The sequence below is a fragment of the Schistocerca serialis genome, chromosome 6 (genome assembly GCF_023864345.2).
Source record: "Schistocerca serialis cubense isolate TAMUIC-IGC-003099 chromosome 6, iqSchSeri2.2, whole genome shotgun sequence".
NCBI classification, from domain to species: Eukaryota; Metazoa; Arthropoda; class Insecta; order Orthoptera; family Acrididae; genus Schistocerca; species Schistocerca serialis.
Window position 1 is genome coordinate 721528927 of NC_064643.1, and position 20513 is coordinate 721549439.

General features: G+C 43.1%; 1 protein-coding gene across 1 annotated transcript in view; it reads left to right on the top strand.

Annotated features, from left to right (window-relative positions):
- Positions 1-20513, top strand: part of LOC126485046 (protein madd-4-like) — a 697683-nt gene that overhangs the window by 176184 nt on the left and 500986 nt on the right. Inside the window, exon 2 of the mRNA XM_050108648.1 lies at positions 17040-17204. Within this exon, the coding sequence (XP_049964605.1) occupies positions 17040-17204 (165 nt within the window). The remainder of the gene's footprint in view (positions 1-17039; positions 17205-20513) is intronic.

The window sequence follows — 20513 nt, forward strand, 5'->3', positions numbered from 1 at the left end:
TCTACCATTCCTAGACCGGCAAGGGAACTTGCTGTTCCAACACTACAATGCACGTCCGCATGTATCCCGTGCCACCCAACGTGCTCTAGAAGGTGTAAGTCAACTACCCTGGCCAGCAAGATCTCCGGATCTGTCCCCCATTGAGCATGTTTGGGACTGGATGAAGCGTCGTCTCACGCGGTCTGCACGTCCAGCACGAACGCTGGTCCAACTGAGGCGCCAGGTGGAAATGGCATGGCAAGCCGTTCCACAGGACTACATCCAGCATCTCTACGATCGTCTCCATGGGAGAATAGCAGCCTGCATTGCTGCGAAAGGTGGATATACACTGTACTAGTGCCGACATTGTGCATGCTCTGTTGCCTGTGTCTATGTGCCTGTGGTTCTGACAGTGTGATCATGTGATGTATCTGACCCCAGGAATGTGTCAATAAAGTTTCCCCTTCCTGGGACAATGAATTCACGGTGTTCTTATTTCAATTTCCAGGAGTGTATTTCAATTAGATAGGCAACCTTCCACTGTGAAAGTCATCGATCGTTTTAGCTCTTTAATAAAATAGATACAATTTAAAATCGCGCATCACCCACAGTGCCCTCAAACTCTGAGAAAGGGCGTTAATTAATGTGAGCTAGTGTTTGGCTGGTTAGACTTCATCAATTTTGGATGTACCTAACTACAGTCAACGTCATTCCGATTACTCTCGATTGATAAACTGTGTGCAGTAATTGCTTTTGACATGTGGTGAATTTAATTGCTTTCATTTACAACCATTTAGTACCCACTTTTGTTTGGCTTTATGTAACTTTTCATAATAAATACTGTAAAGATATCGTGTTATAAAACTTCTTGACGTGTTAGAAATCGAAATAAGCTCCTTCCGTTTCATGAGAAATGCTCTTGCTAACTAAGTACTGTATCGACTTCTCTCCACTACTTTCCAGAACCCTTAGAAGGTACTGTGTATACAATTTAGTGCGAAATATGGCGATTAACGGTTTATCCACACCCGATGGATTGTTTTTATAATGAATCTTTTGCTCTGGAGTGCAGTGTTCTTTGTAGTGTGGTCTCGGAGTCTTTCGCTACACCATGCTGGAATAAAATCACTCTTGGTGTTGAAGCTACGCATTTAGCATAAAATTCTCGAGATTTCTACAGTTTTTTCTACCATCGTCTTCAGAAGTTTATTCTGAATTACTCGGCTTGAACACCGAGAAGATTTTACTCTCTTGTCTGTAATGATATTGGCTCACATGTTACAACTCCGCCCTGAAACGTAACTCGAACCCAGGTCTCTGCATTTCGCTCCTAACGGCCTCGTTGTCTATGCAAGCCTCACAACTGGTGGCAAACTTATAGTGTACAATGCCCCTCCGCTATTATCGAGACACGGAATCTCAAAAGGTTTAGACATGTCAGTTTCCTCACAGCGCAAGCTCGGTTACAGAGTGACAGATTCTGTTTTTAGTCTCGTTTCTTTTCCCTTTTCTACGGTAACATTTCTTCTGTGTATTTCTAATAAATTATTTTTATCCAGGTACCAAAATTGTCGGTTACTGATTTCAGTTTTTGGATATTCATTAAGATTTTTTAACAAATAGGTTGGAAGAAATAATTTTATAAAGCTAAGTGGTGATAAGAAAAAAATACACTACTGTCCATTAAAATTGCTACACCACGAAGATGATGTGGTCCAGTCGCGAAATTTAACCGACAGGAAGAAGATGCTGTGATAGGCAAATGATACGCTTTTCAGAGAATTCACACAAGATTGGCGCCGGTGGCGACACCTACAACGTGCGGACATAAGGGAAGTTTCCAACCGATTTCTCATACACAAACAGCAGTTGACCGGCGTTGCCTGGTGAAACGTTGTTGGGGTGCCTAGTGTAAGGAGGAGAAATGTGTACCATCAAGTTTCCGACTTTGATAAAGATCGGATTGTATCCTATCGCGATTGCGGTTTATCGTATCGCGACATTGCTGCTCGCGTTGGTCGAGATCCAATGACTGTTAACAGAATATGGAATCGGTGGGTTCAGGAGGGTAATACGGAACGCCGTGCTGGATCCCAACGACCTCGTAACACTAGCAGTCGAGATGACAGGCATCTTATCCGCATGGCTGTAACGGATCGTGCAGCCACGTCTCGATCCCCGAGTCAACAGATGGGGACGTTTGCAAGACAACAACCATCTGCACGAACAGTTCGACGACGTTAGCAGCAGCATGGACCATCAGCTCGCAGACCATGAGTGCGGTTACCCTTGGCGCTGCATCACAGACAGGAGCGCCTGTGATGGTGTACTCAACGACGAACCTTGGTGCACGAATGGCAAAACGTCATTTTGCGGATGAATCCAGGTTCTGTTTACAGCGTGATGGTCTCATCCGTGTTTGCCGTCATCGCGGTGAACGCACATTGGAAGCGTGTATTCGTCATCGCCATACTGGCGTATCACCCGGCGTGATGGTTTGGGATGCCATTGGTTACACGTCTCCGTCACCTCTTGTTCGCACTGACGGCACTTTGGACAGTGGACGTTACATTTCAGATGTGTTACGACTCGTGGCTCTACCCTTCGTTGGATCCCTGCAAAACCCCACATTTCAGCAGAATAATGCACGACCGCATGTTGCAGGTCCTGTACGGGCCTTTCTGGATATAGAAAATGTTCGACTGCTGCCCTAGCCAGCACATTCTCCAGATCTCTCACCAACTGAAAACGTCTGGTCAATGGTGGCCGAGCAACTGGTTCGTCACAAGACGCCAGTCAGTAATCTACCCGCATGGGTAGCTGTACCTGTACACGCTTCCAAGCTCTGTTTCACTCAATGCCCAGGTGTATCAAGGCCTTCATTACGGCCAGAGGTGGTTGTTCTGGGTACTGATTTCTCAGGATCTATGCATCCAAATTGAGTGAAAATGTAATCACATGTCAGTACAAGTATAATATAGTTGTCCAATGAATACCCGTTTAGCATTTGCATTTCTTGTTCGTGTAGCAATTTTAATGGCCAGTAGTGTACATTGCCGGAAAGTCAAGGTTGTTGCAACATTGCCTATGGAGTACTTGACATGACTGCATTTACAGATCAAAGCACAAGCGGTTCTGAGGTATCACGCATCGACCCGTACTGCAACACCCATATTAGTATGTGATGTAGCATCCATAGGCGGCTTTGTAGACGCTGACTCTGACATCCAGACTATCGTATAGATGGCGAATACTGTCCTGGGGTACGCTACGCCACGCCCAGTCGACCTGTTCACGTAGTTCTGTAAGAGTTGTTGGTTGTCGAGTTGAACGAGTCACTTCTCGTTCCATCGTGCTCCACACGTGCTCGATTGGAGACAAGACCGGAGATCTACATCTACATCCATACTCCGCAAGCCACCTGACAGTGTGTGGCGGAGGGTACCCTGAGTACCTCTATCGGTTCTCCCTTCTATTCCAGTCTCGTATTGTTAGTAGAATGAAAGATTGTCGGTATGCCTCTGTGTGGGCTCTAATCTCTCTGATTTTATCCTCATGGTCTCTTCGCGAGATATACGTAGGAGGAAGCAATATACTGCTTGACTCCTCGGTGAAGGTATGTTCTCGAAACTTCAACAAAAGCCCATACCGAGCTGCTACTGAGCGTCTCTCTTGCAGAGTTTATCTGTCATCTCCGTAACGCTTTCGCGATTACTAAATGATCCTGTAACGAAGCACGCTGCTCTCCGTTACATCTTCTCTATCTCTTCTATCAACCCTATCTGGTACGGACCCCACAAAGGTGAGCAGTATTCAATTGGTGGGCGAACAAGTGTACTGTAACCTGCTTCCTTTGTTTTCTGACTGCATTTCCTTAGGATTCTTCCAATGAATCTCAGTCTCGCATCTGCTTTACCGACGATTAATTTTATATGGTCATTCCATTTTAAATCACTCCTAATGCCTACTCCCAGATACTTTATGGAATTAACTGCTTCCAGTTGCTGGCCTGCTACATTGTAGCTAAATGATAAAGGATCTTTCTTTCTACGTATACGCAGCACATTACACATGTCTACATTGAGATCCAATTGCCATTCTCTGCACCATGCGTCAATTCGTTGCAGATCCTCCTGCATTTCAGTAAAAATTTTCCATTGTTACAATCTCTCGATATACTACAGCATCACTCCGCAAAAAGCCTCAGTGAACTTCCATGTTATCCACAAGGTTATATATATATATATATATATATATATATATATATATATATATATATATATATATATATATATTGTGAATAGCAACGGTCCTACGACACTCCACTGCGGCACACCTGAAATCACTCTTACTTCTGAAGACTTCTCTCCATTGCGAATGACATGCTGGCCAGGAAAATTGTTGCACATCTTACAGAGCACATTGAGTTTCACGGGCACTATGTGGGCGAGCATTATCCTGTTGAAACAATTCATCACTTTCCTGTTGCAATAAGGCAAAAAACGGGTCTAACCAAATTCTGTACATAGCGAGCGCTGGTTAGCGTCACCACCAGAAACACCAAAGGTGAACGAGAGTTGCAGCTTATCGCACCCCAGACCTTAAGGACTGGGGTGGGTTGGTTCAAATGGCTCTGAGAACTTTGGGACTTAACATCTGAGGTCATCAGTCACCTAGAACTTAGAACTACTTAAACCTATCCAACCTAAGGACATGACACACATCCATGCCCGAGGCAGGATTCGAACCTGCGACCGTAGCGGTCCCGCGGTTCCAGACTGAAGCGCCCATAACCGCTCGGCCACCACGGCCACTGGGATGGGATCAGTGCATCCTGATCGAATGCACTGTACGAGTCAGCATCCTCCAGGTTTGCGTCGTACGCGCAAACGACCATCACTTACGTGCAAGCCGAACCTGCTTTTATCGCTGAAGACCACAGAGCGACATTCCACTTCCCAAGTGATCCTCTCACGGCACCAGCCGAGCCGTGCACGTCGATGCTGCAGCGGGAGTGGAAGACGGACCAGAGCTGTGAGTGCCTGCAGTCTCACTTTTAATAACACGTTTGGGCTCAGAAGCCCTCTCATCTGTGCTGTGGTAGCTGTACGGTCTGCCACTGCTGCCTTTACAATGCAACGGTTCTAGCGGCGTCTGTGCTGTATGGACGTCCAGAAGCTCTTCTATTGGTGTGAGAATGTTCACATGACACTACCGCCTGCTACTGTTATATCATAACCTCAAAGCTGGAGGCAGTTCGTATAAATGAAACTAATTTTATTAAAGCAGTTGCAGTATAAAGAAGCAGAGCAGTGTTACCCTCTGAAAGGAATTTAGTTGTGTTGACCGTGATATACCTAACGGAGGTGGCTTATCGGAGGTGAAAGTTAGAATTACGTAAATAATCAAACAGTAATAAACAATATTCAACCTATCCACACTGTTCAAAGAATAAAGACAACGGTCGCCAGCCTAATTAGGCATGTGAATTATTAACATTCTTGTTCAAGAAAATAGTTATGAGTAACTTTAACGGACTAACATAACCTATACTTTGTCACACGGGAGTGCAACGACCTCTGGCACCTGCATACAGCATGCTCACGTTAAGGTTGGGACTGACAGAGCAGAACAGACTATTTGCATAAATATAACAGATAACGAAACACACTATTACCTTGAGGACTTAGTCAAACTGTATGGTCTCAGTAACTTTACTACTAATATTCACTGTAAAATCGTAAATTGGACATAGGTTTAATATTACTTTTCGAACAAATTCCTATCTGACATGAAATATGGATATGGTTCACAGCAAAATTAGTGATTGTGCATAGATTAAGTCTCTTACTACTAAACCCCTATCCACGTAGAATGAAAATTAAATGGAGTTCACTAACAAATTACTTCTCGCAGTCTTTCGAATAAAGAAGTTACTGGTTTCATAAATAGTGGTCTTCCTATTAATCATTATCTAGCATGAGCACAATAGACAAGCTGTGGATCCTGTTACACCATTAATATGCACTTTTATTACACGACAGGAACCCAATATTGCACAGAACTTGACAGGGATAGGAAGAGTAATTGAAACTTTCTATGATTAGGTAACTTTGAGCCTCTGGACTACTTTCAGTGGAGGGCCTTAATCTTGACCACTGTAGTAGACCAAACTAAATGCACTTTCATTACATTAGTGAAACAAGCACTTAGCAAGCATGAACATATAACTTTCAACAGTTGCAATTGTGAACTTTTACTGCAGTGAAACACAAAACTGAGATATTTGTAAGATCCTTTCAACAAACAATATTAATATTAGCACACTCTATTGTCATATTAATTTTAATATGCTTTCAATAAAGGACACTCGGTAAGCACTTTAGCGTGGGAGGGACCCTAAGTGTATATGTGACTGAGGATAAATCACGGTAGGTACAAGAGTTCAGTTAAAATTTACCTTATATTTGAGTACACTATAGCATCCTATGAGCTGATCATTCACTGTACATTACTATAGTTCTTATGTGCCATTACAGTGATTGCGCAATGTGGTGGCAAGTGCATGTTGGTAGGTGGATTTGCAAGTAGAATTGCTGGACTCTATCAGTTCTTGGTGATGATGATAGATATCAATTCCAACATAATTCCAGCTAGTTACTGCATCCATCTGAGGCTTTGACCCATTGGCAAACGGCACAAAAAGCCCCTCTCGTCACCAGCGCAATTCACAACCTTTTCGTGAGGTTCACTAGGTCATCCCCGGTTGCCTCTTAATCCACTTCCTCTACCTATGCCAACCACAATTGCGCGCTACTAAGTTCCGTTCCAGGGGGGAGGGGGAATCACAACGGTTTTTACATACAAATAAATAAGAATCCTAAGTGAAGGTCAGCAGTTTACATAACAGCAACCAAACATATTAAATAAAATAGAATATTTGCACATATTGACATTTCTACAAAAAAAATTATTTAAACAAAATTATTCAACCTCAAAGATAACCAAAGAGATTATGTGGGAAAGACAAAACATGTCATTTGCTCATATTGTGCATATTACGGAGATTACACTTCTTACAGTATCGAATTAATCATTCACTAATTACAGAAGTTCAACGATGAAATGTTGAACAAAACAGAAAGCTAAATGAATCAACAAAAGGTATGTAGTGTCTAAGCTATGGTGTTACACACTGATAACAGCATCGTTACACAGCTAACGCACCTCTCGAAAGGACCATCCCGCCAATCGGAAGACCACAATTTGACCCCTTTCAGACTCGCTCAGTCGGCTGCAGGAAGCGCGATAGCGTCTCTACGACATGGTTGCCTGCTTGCTTCACACGTTTGCATCACACTGGGTTTTCTGGCTGTGAGCTTTCCCTGCTAAATGGTAGACACAGATCGCCCTCTGGTAGCTATGCCAGTACGCTATCTGTTGGTAGGCGACGATGACACCCTGGTGACATATGACGTCATCAGATCGAAACCGACGTCGTCGTTCCAGGCGTATTAATTTTTTTCGACAGTGTAGTATAAGATCCACTGGAGGGAACAAAATGTGAAAATTATCAAGAAATATTGAAGATGGTCCTAAACAGAAGAGAATGGATGCAGTGTCTAAGTTGATTGATTACTCTGACTAAAACATAATCAAGTAATTTGAAACACTATAAAAATGGTTCACGTAGACATTTGAAAAGCCTATGCTAAGTTTTGTGTTAGCAGAAGAGCCAACACCGTGTTACGAGTGGAGGCCGAAATGCACGCGATTTAGCTCACGCAGGCTGGCGTGGCGAGGGAAGAACTATACTGACGTGAGGTCTGGAACATAACAAGGAATGAGAATTCAGAAATCGGACACAATTAGTTTGATACTTGACTTTAATCCATTAATGATGAACGTCACTCTTGACGGTACATTATTCACAATATTATCTGTTCAGAATACATTCTTGAAGATAGTTCTTATAGTAACTGAACAGGGCGCCTTGCTAGGTCGTAGCAAATGACGTAGCTGAAGGCTATACTAAACTGTCGTCTCTGCAAATGAGAGCGTATGTAGACAGTGAACCATCGCTAGCAACGTCGGTTGTACAACTGGGGCGAGTGCTGGGAAGTCTCTCTAGACCTGCCGTGTGGCGGCGCTCGGTCTGCAATCACTGATAGTGGCGACACGCGGGTCCGACGTATACTAACGGACCGCGGCCGATTTAAAGGCTACCACCTAGCAAGTGTGGTGTCTGGCGGTGACACCACACTAAGTTCATTCGCATTGTTGGTCTATCTAATTATATCAGGTGTTGTAAACAAAGTTAGCTATTGCAGAGGTGTTTGCACTCGAAAATTGTGCTGGGCACTTGAAAAAACGCTCGCCTTTCGTAGGAGAGTGGTTCAAATTTCTCTCCGAACATACAGACTTCGTGTTTTTCCGTCAATACTGCTTAAAACGAATGTCGAAAACGTTCCTTCCGACTTGGTTCCCAGTTCTTCTTCAATCTGATTACGTGCCCAATCTGTAATGCCTTCGTCCTCGAAGGTAATTTAAAGCTTCAATTTCCGTTCATTGAAACAGTGTGCGATTCAGTGTCGTATTTCAGTGTGGTAAGTTTTTAACTACTCGCAATATAGTGCCACTGAAATCAAACCTGTCTTACAGCACCGTGGCCGTGCCGTGTGCTTTCGAGAGCGTTTGTAACAAGATGAAAATTGTATGGTTGAAGTATTATGGCAGAGGTCCATACGAAAGAAAAGGAGAAAAAACGGGAAAAGAAAAAATATTGTAAAAGCACAATGCTCGTTGATATAGGATATTATAGACTGCATTACTCGTTCTCTAGAAAATGGATGCAATATGCAAATGCAAGCGTCTGCGTAATGGCTGGAATATTGCACCCCATCACTGGCGGAAATAATAGCCCTTACCTTCGGGCAATGCATAGTGTACAGAGAGAGAGAGAGAGGAGGAAGAAAGAGACGGAGGTCGAATAGACCACAGGAGTAAAACACGCTAGCCGCTAGTATATAGAGAAGCGCCCACATAGCGCAGGAGATGGTAAGGTGTTAGCCATAATAATGCATACTCCTATTTCACAGAACCGCCCGCTACGTAAACGATGCCAAGGCTTAGTGAATCGCCACATGCGCCCATTATGCATTTCAGGTCAATCTTATACCCCTTGCGCTTGGCATAAACGTGTTTCATGCGCTTATAAAAGGAGATGCACTGCCTTCCAGAGACCTAGAGACCTAGCAGTAGTTAGTAGCTTGAAAATAACAGTTATTCCAGCCACACCTACGAAATGGTACAGATGGGCATGGCCAGGTTCGGTCGTTAGAGGCCAGCATGGAGTGGTAGAATATTTTACCAGAGACACATCCATTATCGAAAATGAACGTGGTATGTCACACTGTAATCAACTGTCCTGAATTGAAGATGGCAACCAATTTATGAAACCACTCATGAGCACTTGTACAGTTCCAATTAAATGCTTAAAGTAGAACAAAAGTATCGTAGCCGTAAGCAGCATAATATCAATTTCAGCTGGCCAGTACTGGGGCCATTGCCGTCAATATCTCAGTATTTACGTGTAAACCTGTAGAAATTTCCCATGATGCTGTGGCGTATCTTTCTTGGTCAGAAACACACAGTTCTCCATTCGGTTTGCAATTGTGTTTCGTACGTTATCCTTATTAGTACTGGCATATAAATACAGATTAGTGGGAAATAGTAGATGATCAAATTAAAGTAGCATGCACGGACAAGAATCTATTCAAGATATTATTGGGTGGTGGTGGTAAGTTCCCATGGGACCAAACTGCTGAGGACATCGGTCCTTGGGCTTACACACTACTTAGACACTCATGCCCGAGGGAGGACTCGAACCTCAGACGGGGCAGCCGCGCGAACCGTGGCAAGGCGCCTCATCCCGTGCGGCTACCCCGAGAGTCATATTATCGGGAGCAGTAGATACGTAGAAGTGACTGATGACATTAAGGTAACTGAAGAACTTGTGAAAACAAAGAAATAGTATTCTCTTGAACAACACAAAACCTAATAACTTTGTTCCAATTTTTTTTTCTTTTGCCTATGAACATGTAACAATATTTGTGTAGAAAAAAAAATTCTGGACAAGGTGAGTGATTACATCAAACTTATCGAAGAGGATTTAACAATTTAATGGTAATGTCTTTTCCTTTAGAGATGCACAATAGCGCTACAGTTTTGTTGGTAATTATCGTATTGTTGTGTTATAGTACTACCATAGTCCATTTACCAACGTATATTTCAGTAATACATTATAACAACATACCAGTTCAAATTACTGTACCTTCGCGAACTTGCTGACTATAGTATGTCGCTCTGCTTCATGAGGTAGTGATGATACCCATTTTAAATCAAAAAAATATGAACTTGTTAAGCAATGTAAATGTAATTTTCATGTTGTCTTCATGTGTACTTGGCATTTGTAGATTGTTCTGTAAGTTCCATTTGTCAGCTAGTTTAAAAATCAAATCCCGTAGTCTTTGGGAGAAAGTTTTCACGTCTTCATAATGAGCTTGCAAAAATTATACAATTTTTCGATCAACATACATGACTGAAATGCTTCTTTTCCCATACAAAGCTAAATACGACTGCAAAAATCTATGAAATTGTCTGTGTCTCTACATATGACGACAGTTTATACAAGATATAAAGTATATTACGTCTTCAATAAGCCAGATAATTAAATAATACTGGGGCTTTGTATCGTCTGAGACCTATGTTGTCGAGAAACGTGAAATATGAAACAAAAATTGTCTGCAGTGGGACTGCATTGCCATCTACACTGAAGCACCAAAGAAACTGGTGTAGACACTCCTGTTCAAATACACAAATATGTAAACAGGCAGAATATGGCGCTGTGGTCGCCAACTTCTATATAAGACAACAAGTGTCTGGAGCAGTTGCTACAATGACAGGTCATCAAGATTTAAGTGAGTTTGAACGCCGTGTTATACTAGACGCACGAGCGATGGGACAGAGTAACCCCGAGGTAGCGATAAAGCGGGCATTCTCCCGTACGACCATTTCACGAGTATAGCGTGAATATCAGGAATTCGGTAAAATGTCAAATCGCCGACATTACTGCAGCCGGAAAAAGATCCTGCAAGAATGATACCAACGACAACTGAAGAGAATCGTTCAACGCGACGGAAGTGCAGCCCTTCCACAAATTGCTGCAGATTTCAATGCTGGGCCATCATCAAGTGTCAGCCTGCGAACCATTCAACGAAATATTATTGAAATAGGTTTTCGGAGCAGAAGTTCCAATCGTGTACCGTTGATGATTGCACGACACAAAGCGTTACGAATCGCCTGGGTCCGCCAACACCGACATTGGACTGTTGATGACTGAAAACACGCTGACTGGTCGGACGAGTCTCGTTTCAAATTGCGTTGAGTGGATGGACGTGTGCGGACGTGAAGACAACCTCATGAATCCATGGACCCTGCATGTCAGCAGCGGACTGGTCAAGGTGGTGGGGGCTCTGTAATAGTGTGTGGCGTGTGCAGCTGGAATGATATGGGTCCCTTGATACATCTAGATACGACTCTGACAGGTGATACGTACACGTACACGTACAAGTGACATACTGTCTGAACACCTGCATCCATTCATGTCCATTGTGCATACAGAGCGACTTGAGCAATTCCAGCAGGACAATGCGACACCTTACATGCCCAGAATTGCTACAGAGCGGCTCCAGGAACACTCCTCTGAATTCAAACACTTCTGCTGGCCACCAGACTCCCCAGACATGAACATTATTGAGCATATCGGGGACGCCTTGCAACGTGCGGTTCAGAAGAGATCTCCACTCCCTCGTACTCTTACGGATTTATAGGCAGCCCTGCAGGATTCATAGTGTCAGTTCCGTCCAGCACTACTTCAGACATTCTTCGTTGATCCAATATGGACCGTGGGACAAAGGCTTGCATGTATTTCTTGATGCAATAATTTATCAACAGCCGCATGTACTGTAGAAATTTATTTTAGTTTATTATATTATATTTATTTTATGGCGCCTGGTCACTAAGAGCTGTTGCATAACGATTTGATTCACGGATCCAGTTCCGTGTATAGTGATTTTACGACTATGACATGTTGAGCCTGAAGATGGCATCAATGTGATGCCGAAACTGGTAGCACATAAGAACTCCATAAAATAAGTTTCAACAATACATACGGCTGTCGGTACATTATTGCATCAAGAAACTTCAGACACTAGTCGAGTCCATGCCACGTAGTGTCGCAGCATTTCTGCATGCTCGCGGAGCCCTACACGTTATTACGCAGACGTACCAGTTTCCTTGGCTCTTCAGTGTAAATGTGGCGCGTTCATGGTGTCCCACTCTTTCTCTTCCTCAAACTGAGAGTGGAAGCGGTGGAGCAGTGTGCAGCCAGGCGAGAGAGCTTTGGAGCACATGCGAAGGCACTGGTCATGAGCCGAATTCCAGGCAATCCCTGTTCTGTAGTATCACATTTCAAAAGTTTCTAATTTTTTCCTAAGTGAACTATTTATCTGCCACGTTTCACTTCCATACAAGTTTACAATCCATCAAATGCCTTAAGAAAAAACTTTGTATATTTAATTTTATATTCAGTGTTAAAATATTCTCGCTTTTAGAAACGCTCTTCTTGCTATTGCCAGAGTATATCTCCCAGCCGTCGTTAAAACTCATCTAAAATTAGTGCCTTTTCTTAAGGGGAGTCGTACCGCCCAAAATGACAAAATTTTACATTTTTGCTTTTATGCAAATTATGAAAATATGGATGTTTATGCTTAATTTGGTGTTGGTTTTGTTGAAATATTCGATTATTTACTATTTTAAAAAAATATTTGAAAATAATCATGCAGTGACATTTCCGAGAATTTTGTTTACCATCATTTCGCATATTGACAATTTTCTCTGAAACTACACTCCTGGAAATTGAAATAAGAACACCGTGAATTCATTGTCCCAGGAAGGGGAAACTTTATTGACACATTCCTGAGGTCAGATACATCACATGATCACACTAACAGAACCACAGGCACATAGACACAGGCAACAGAGCATGCACAATGTCGGCACTAGTACAGTGTATATCCACCTTTCGCAGCAATGCAGGCTGCTATTCTCCCATGGAGACGATCGTAGAGATGCTGGATGTAGTCCTGTGGAACGGCTTGCCATGCCATTTCCACCTGGCGCCTCAGTTGGACCAGCGTTCGTGCTGGACGTACAGACCGCGTGAGACGACGCTTCATCCAGTCCCAAACATGCTCAATGGGGGACAGATCCGGAGATCTTGCTGGCCAGGGTAGTTGACTTACACCTTCTAGAGCACGTTGGGTGGCACGGGATACATGCGGACGTGCACTGTCCTGTTGGAACAGCAAGTTCCCTTGCCGGTCTAGGAATGGTAGAACGATGGGTTCGATGACGGTTTGGATGTACCGTGCACTATTCAGTGTCCCCTCGACGATCACCAGTGGTGTACGGCCAGTGTAGGATATCGCTCCCCACACCATGATGCCGGGTGTTGGCCCTATGTGCCTCGGTCGTATGCAGTCCTGATTGTGGCGCTCACCTGCACGGCGCCAAACACGCATACGACCATCATTGGCACCAAGGCAGAAGCGACTCTCACCGCTGAAGACGACACGTCTCCATTCGTCCCTCCATTCACGTCTGTCGCGACACCACTGGAGGCGGGCTGCACGATGTTGGGGCGTGAGCGGAAGACGGCCTAACGGTGTGCGGGACCGTAGCCCAGCTTCATGGAGACGGTTGCGAATGGTCCTCGCCGATACCCCAGGAGCAACAGTGTCCCTAATTTGCTGGGAAGTGGCGGTGCGGTCCCCTACGGCACTGCGTAGGATCCTACGGTCTTGGCGTGCATCCGTGCGTCGCTGCGGTCCGGTCCCAGGTCGACGGGCACGTGCGCCTTCCGCCGACCACTGGCGACAACATCGATGTACTGTGGAGACCTCACGCCCCACGTGTTGAGCAATTCGGCGGTACGTCCACCCGGCCTCCCGCATGCCCACTATACGCCCTCGCTCAAAGTCCGTCAACTGCACATACGGTTCACGTCCACGCTGTCGCGGCATGCTACCAGTGTTGAAGACTGCGATGGAGCTCCGTATGCCACGGCAAACTGGCTGACACTGACGGCGGCGGTGCACAAATGCTGCGCAGCTGGCGCCATTCGACGGCCAACAGCGCGGTTCCTGGTGTGTCCGCTGTGCCGTGCGTGTGATCATTGCTTGTACAGCCCTCTCGCAGTGTCCGGAGCAAGTATGGTGGGTCTGACACACCGGTATCAATGTGTTCTTTTTTCCATTTCCAGGAGTGTATATAGTCTAGAAGGCTGTGGTTTCTTTTGTTTTGTAGAGAACTGTCCGTTTCATAAGTTGCCTACACTGACGGTACTTCGCAGTACACTCTTTGAACTGTACATTTGTTTGTGTTTGACAACAACAGTTATCCACTAGCCGCCTTTTAGTTTCTGTGTTTCCTGTGATAGTTTTCGTCATGACTAAACCGAAAGGAGTGTTTAAAAAATACGAAACAAAGGAAACAGATACCACAGAACAAATGTTGCAGCAGTATAAAAGAGTGGTTTGCGCCGAAGGGCGTGATAATTTGGTCCTTCTACTCCCCCGAGTGCTTCCAAGAAAAAACTGCTGGGTAATGATGTAAAATACAACGCAGCTTCAGACAGCGAAACAAACTACAATATCATTATTAATCTCCATATACTTGTTTCAGCTTTGTGTGAAACAGTGTGTTGGCGTATATGTGGAGGGGAAATTGAAATTTCTAAAAAGTTATCTCAACGCAATGGTCTGGTGTGCACTTTACAAATAATGTGTTTGAACTGTAAAAGCGAAAAGACTTTCAAGACTTCAGAAGTAAGTGTAAAGAATGGACTTTTTGACACTAATCTAAGTTACTTCTATGGACTTAGATGCATAGGAAAAGGCCATTACGCTGGTAAGGTTCATTGTGGCTTGCTGAACCACCCAAGTCTCCCTACAAAATCTATTAAATACAACTCCATAGTAAGAAGTAGTGTTAAGGCGTGTGCTATGGAATCAATGACTACAGCAGCAGAGCAGGCTGTAGCAGAAAATGGCACTTCTGACATAGCAATATCATTCGACGGATCCTGGCAAAAAAGAGGTTTCCAGTCAAAGAATTCATGCGCATCTGTTATCAGCATCGACAATGGGAAAGTGTTGGATGTTGACGTGTTGGCCATGTACTGTCAGGGTTGTAGGCAAGCAGGCAAGAGTATTGAAATGCAAATAAAGCATGAAATGAATTGTCAGAGAAACTATGAAGGAATTAGTGGAGGGATGGCGGTTGCTTCTGCAGTGAAAATGTTCCATCGTTCCCAGCATGACTGTGCTATTTGCTACATGAATTTTCTTGGGGATGGAGACTCACGATCGTATAAGGCAGTGGCGGGGAGTAAACCCTATGGTGATTTGTCAATTACATAACTAGAGTGCATTAATCATGTCCAAAAGAGGATGGTCACGAGACTACGTAGACTCAAACAGTAGTTGGGAAGCACCATGTTATCTGATGGTCTAAGACGTCGACTGACTCATAAACAAATTGATCAAATTACACAATATCATGGCATGGCTATTAGAAGTAACTGAGATAATTTAGATGGTATGAAGAGAGATGTTTGGGCAATTTATTTTCACAAGCTATCTACAGATGCTGAACCAATACACAACCTGTGTTCCACTGAATGGTGTTAATACTTGAAGGCAAAAGAGGAGGGTAAAGTAGACACTTTCTCACACAAAATTACTATAACAAATGCTGTTATGCTTTCCATAAAACCTGTGTTTCAGGATATTGCCCAACCAGTGCTGTTGAAGAATTGTCTCAAGGGCAAAACACAAAATGCGAATGAATCATTTAACAATGTTGTATGGTCAAGGATACCAAAAAATGTGTTTGTTGGAAGGCCAGTCTTTGAACTTGGTGTTTTGGATGCTCTTCTTACTTTTAATGATGACTACTCTGGAAGGCTACAGGTTTTGGAATATCTTGGCATTTACAAAGGTTACAACACCAGTAAAAGTGTGATGGACTTGGAGCAACTGCGAATCACGAAGGCAGAGATTGCCACAAACGATATGTCAAAAGAAGCCGGATCCACGAGGATGAGGGCAGCACTGGGTGAGGAAGGTGAAGGAGGATATGAGGACTATCATCCAGGAGGATTCTAACATACTTTTTATGTATCAGTTTGCTGTATACTAAAATTTTTTCTTAAACGCAAATTTTCTCAACATGACATTTTTCAGTATAAAAGCCCCTTCTTCTCAGAAACTTCTGAATCTACACCAATGAATTATTTACCACATAACATAGATAGTAGAATGATGTTGTAGTTAATAAAATTCAAGAAATTAAAATTGCGAAAATTTACACCAACAAATTATAAGTTTAGGGAAAGAATCATAACTTTTGTTGCAGTTGTTATTTTAAAGTGATTGTAGAGCAAGACAGTCACAAAACATGGGAGAACATGTGATAAAAACACCACATTTAAAAAGTCAACAGTTCAATAGAAAACGGGGCATTTATATATCCAATTTAACATTGTCGAGATAGGGCGGTACGACTCCCCTTAATTTAGTTCCTTCACCATCGCCGATTTAATACAATTGCATTCCATTATTTTTCTTCTGTTTTTATTGATGTTTGCCACAAAACCTCTTTTCAAGACACCTATTCTGCACTCAGCTGCTCTTCTATGCCTTTGCCGTCTCAGACAGCAAAGTGTCATCTACAAAATCGAAAAGTTTTCGTTTCTCCTCGCTGATCTTTACATCTCTTTCCAACTTTCCCCTGCTTTCCTTCATCGTTTGCTCAATGTACAGAATGACTGTCTACTACCCCTCCCAACCTCGTCCCTGTCTGAAGAAGCTGGCGCCGCTATAGACGTGAGACCAGGCTACTGGCCAGTGTAATGACGGGGCGGCCCTGTGTTGCAGCAGCAGCCGAGCGCGGAGCGGCGCGGCGCCGGCTGGGCGCCCTGGTCCACGTGGAGCGCCTGCTCGCGCACCTGCGACGGCGGCGTCGCCTCGTCACTGCGCCGCTGCCAGGCCGCCGCCGGCTGCGTCGGCGAGTCCATCCGCTACAAGATATGCAACATGCAGGTCAGCGAGCGAACACACACACCTTTCCATCTGTGAGCACAGTGGCCTTGACGCTTGTAGTCTTTGGGTGCCTTGCGTGGAGGATGCTAAGTTCACCCAACCTGGATACGATGTGACGTCAATATGACGTATATACGTTTTAGTCGATTAACACACCTATCGACTTTTACGAACGTTCGAGATTCTAAACTGTCGTCAGCTGGTGGCTTGTTTTGACACGTGCGATTCTGAAAGCAGCTCAGTGTGGTAGCGTATATGTATTTCGCCAAAATAAAAGAGCTGGATATTAATAGGAATATTCCTGACCGTGGCCTTGAAAACACCACGTAAAAAAGTGAAGTCTTCTTATGTCCCAACCAGATTAGATTGTGTGATTGTTGTATTGAATGCTTGCGCCGAAAATAATATTTATTTATTATCAACATTTTAGTATGGTTTCATACAATTGGTCTTGTCAGTACATATTAGATTGTAGCAGCATACTCTTGCTGACTTTTTTTTCTTAATTTATATAGCTGAAAGAGAACTCGTGCAAGTTTGTTAGCTAAGTAATTTATATGTCCACACCAAGATAGTCTTTTATCAACCATAATCCCAAGTAATTTTACACTCGGACCGCAGAGACAGGTACCTTAGTGTCCAGTAATGACTGATGTGTAGAATGATTGAATTTCGAACTTAAAAAGAAAAATATGAGGCATTGTTGAAGAAAAATCGTCGACCGGAGATGAAATACGAGGGGAAGTGGATTGCTCCATGTAATCTTAACCAAAGGTTAGTGTCTAGTACTGATTGACGTATGAAATGATTGAATGCAGTGTCAAAGCATTCCATGGTGGTAAGCTATTCTCTCATTAGTCTCTCGAATGCTGAACACATAATTAGAGACGAGCAAACGAGAAACAACGCACAGGACACAAAAACAGTACAATACACGATTTAAACGCAAGGAACGCAAAACACATTTAAACGAATGGCGCAGAGCACAGCGCTACCCTGTCACAATCTCTCGAAAGTTCACAAAAGTCGAATAGTCGATATACGGTTTCTATCGTTTTCGATGTGGCGTGTTTACGTCATAATGACGTCACATCGTATCCAAGGCCGGTGAACTTAACGTCCTCCGCCTTGCGTACACCAGCCAGAGAGCTTCAGACTCTCTGTGTTTACATGTCGCACAACTTATGGAAGAGGAAAACCGAACTTCACAAACCGTGTCGGTTTACATGTCCACGCCTGAAGCGGTGTTTCCAGCTTGTCACATATTAGTTTCCCGAACGTCAGTTGCCTCTGTAGCGTAGAACTTGGGTGGAGTCGTGTTTGGACTATGGAGCTGCACAGGTGTGGGTTCAGTTCTACCAAAACTTTATTAAGGGGGGTAGGACGTCAAACGGGCCGACTTGGAGCAGGAGTGGCACCACAGGACATTTTATTTTCTACTGTCTACACTTTTACAAATAAATTCATAAAACTTTGTCAGCATGACCAGGAAGGATTCAGGATTCACACTCATAGCTTGGAAGTGCAAAAACATAACAAAATACATTTTTTTAGATATGAAATTTCATCATTTTTTCACTTACTGTTGGCTGCATTTGTTGCTATAGGTACATTTTTCTTCACAAGTAAGAGAGATTCTTTGATGAATTTTGCACAGCATACAAACCATACTTACAGGTGTATGAAACTCTAGAATTTTCCAAATCTATTAAAAACTGTGGTAAAAATTGAGATCATTAACTACAAAATTTTATTTTTTTCTAAACATAAAGTTTAAAAGGTAACAGCTCATCCTTTTTCTCATAAATTACATTCTAGAGTTTCAGACACCTGTAAGTATGGTTTGTATGCTGTGCAAAATTCATCGAACAGTCTCTCTTACTTATGAAAAAAAGTTTACCTATAGCAACAAATGCAGCCAATAGTAAGTGAAAAAATGATGAACTTTCACGTGTAAAAAAAATTATTTTGTTATGTTTTTGAACTTCCGCAGCTACGAGTGTGAATCCTGAATCCTTCCTGGTCATGCTGACAAAGTTTCATGAATACACTTGTAAAAGTATAGACAGTGGAAATTAAAATGTCCTGTGGTGCCTCTCCTGCTCCAAGTCGGCCCGTTTGACGTCCTACCCCCCTTAAGCGTAATTATTCTTTTTCATACTGGAGAAATCGTAACAAAACAGGTCGTAATTCAGAGCCCAATATAGTTCTTCAAGGCAGGGCTAAACAACAGAGTATCGGAGTACCGCCTCATTTGTGCTACTGTAATCGCAACTTCCTGTCAGAAAAGCCACAGTTCGTGGAGCATTTATTGTTCACTTGTAGCGCCACTGGGTGATTTGGTGGTGTCGGATAGGCAATTTTCTAGCATCACACCTAGGTGGGCTAGGGCGATGGTGAGTCTGTAATTCCTCACTCTACATTCATTATTTCTTCCAATGCATTTCTGTGTGTTGCAAATTTTTGTGAACAAGTTTTATCGCTGTGTCGCATATGGAGTGGTAATATCATGCACATCAATAGCAAAGGGACCTCTTGTTGTCTTTAGGTACAGCGTAGTCGGCTCCTAGCCAATGGACGCGTCCGGGACTAAGAAATCAAGCTGTTACTATCTCCATGTCCATTGGCGTAGAGCTTTCCCTGTCCCCTTCTCTGTGTTGCTGTTTCTGGTGACCGTAAAAGTTCAATTATATCCATAATATGGCTTTTTGTATGAAAATTGTACGGAGAATTATACTTGGGCAAAATTATTCCATTTATTGCGTTGATCGCACAGGTTTTTGAATAGAAATACCGGTTTCGGCTGTGCAGTAGCCGTCACCAGACTCTGCAATGGAAGTGAAAGAATGTACATTACTAGCCACTGCATTAAGAGATTAAAACAAATTACAGAAGCTATAGAAACCCGTTATACCTCTCATTTTGCTACACTACAAAAAGTCATGAAATGTAAAAATAACATAAGTAAACACTGTCATGCATGATTCAACCGCTAATACATGGGATGCAAAGCGATCCTAGACGTCTTCGATGCATCCGTACCGTACAAATAAATATAAAATGTAATTAAAATGACATTCGTTTAAAAGAGCAGTTCTTTAAATTGTTCTCAGTTGCATGTAAGAAAGCATGATTAAAAAATTTAATCATTTGTAAAATGTGTTCGTCTTCAGACAGTTTATTTTTTGAACATTTTGTTAAGTACTGACCAGTTTAAAATGTAAGGAGACGAACACATTGTTCATATGATTAAACATTTTAAGAAACCTGCTTTCATATAGTGCAAATGATATTTTAAGGAACTGTACT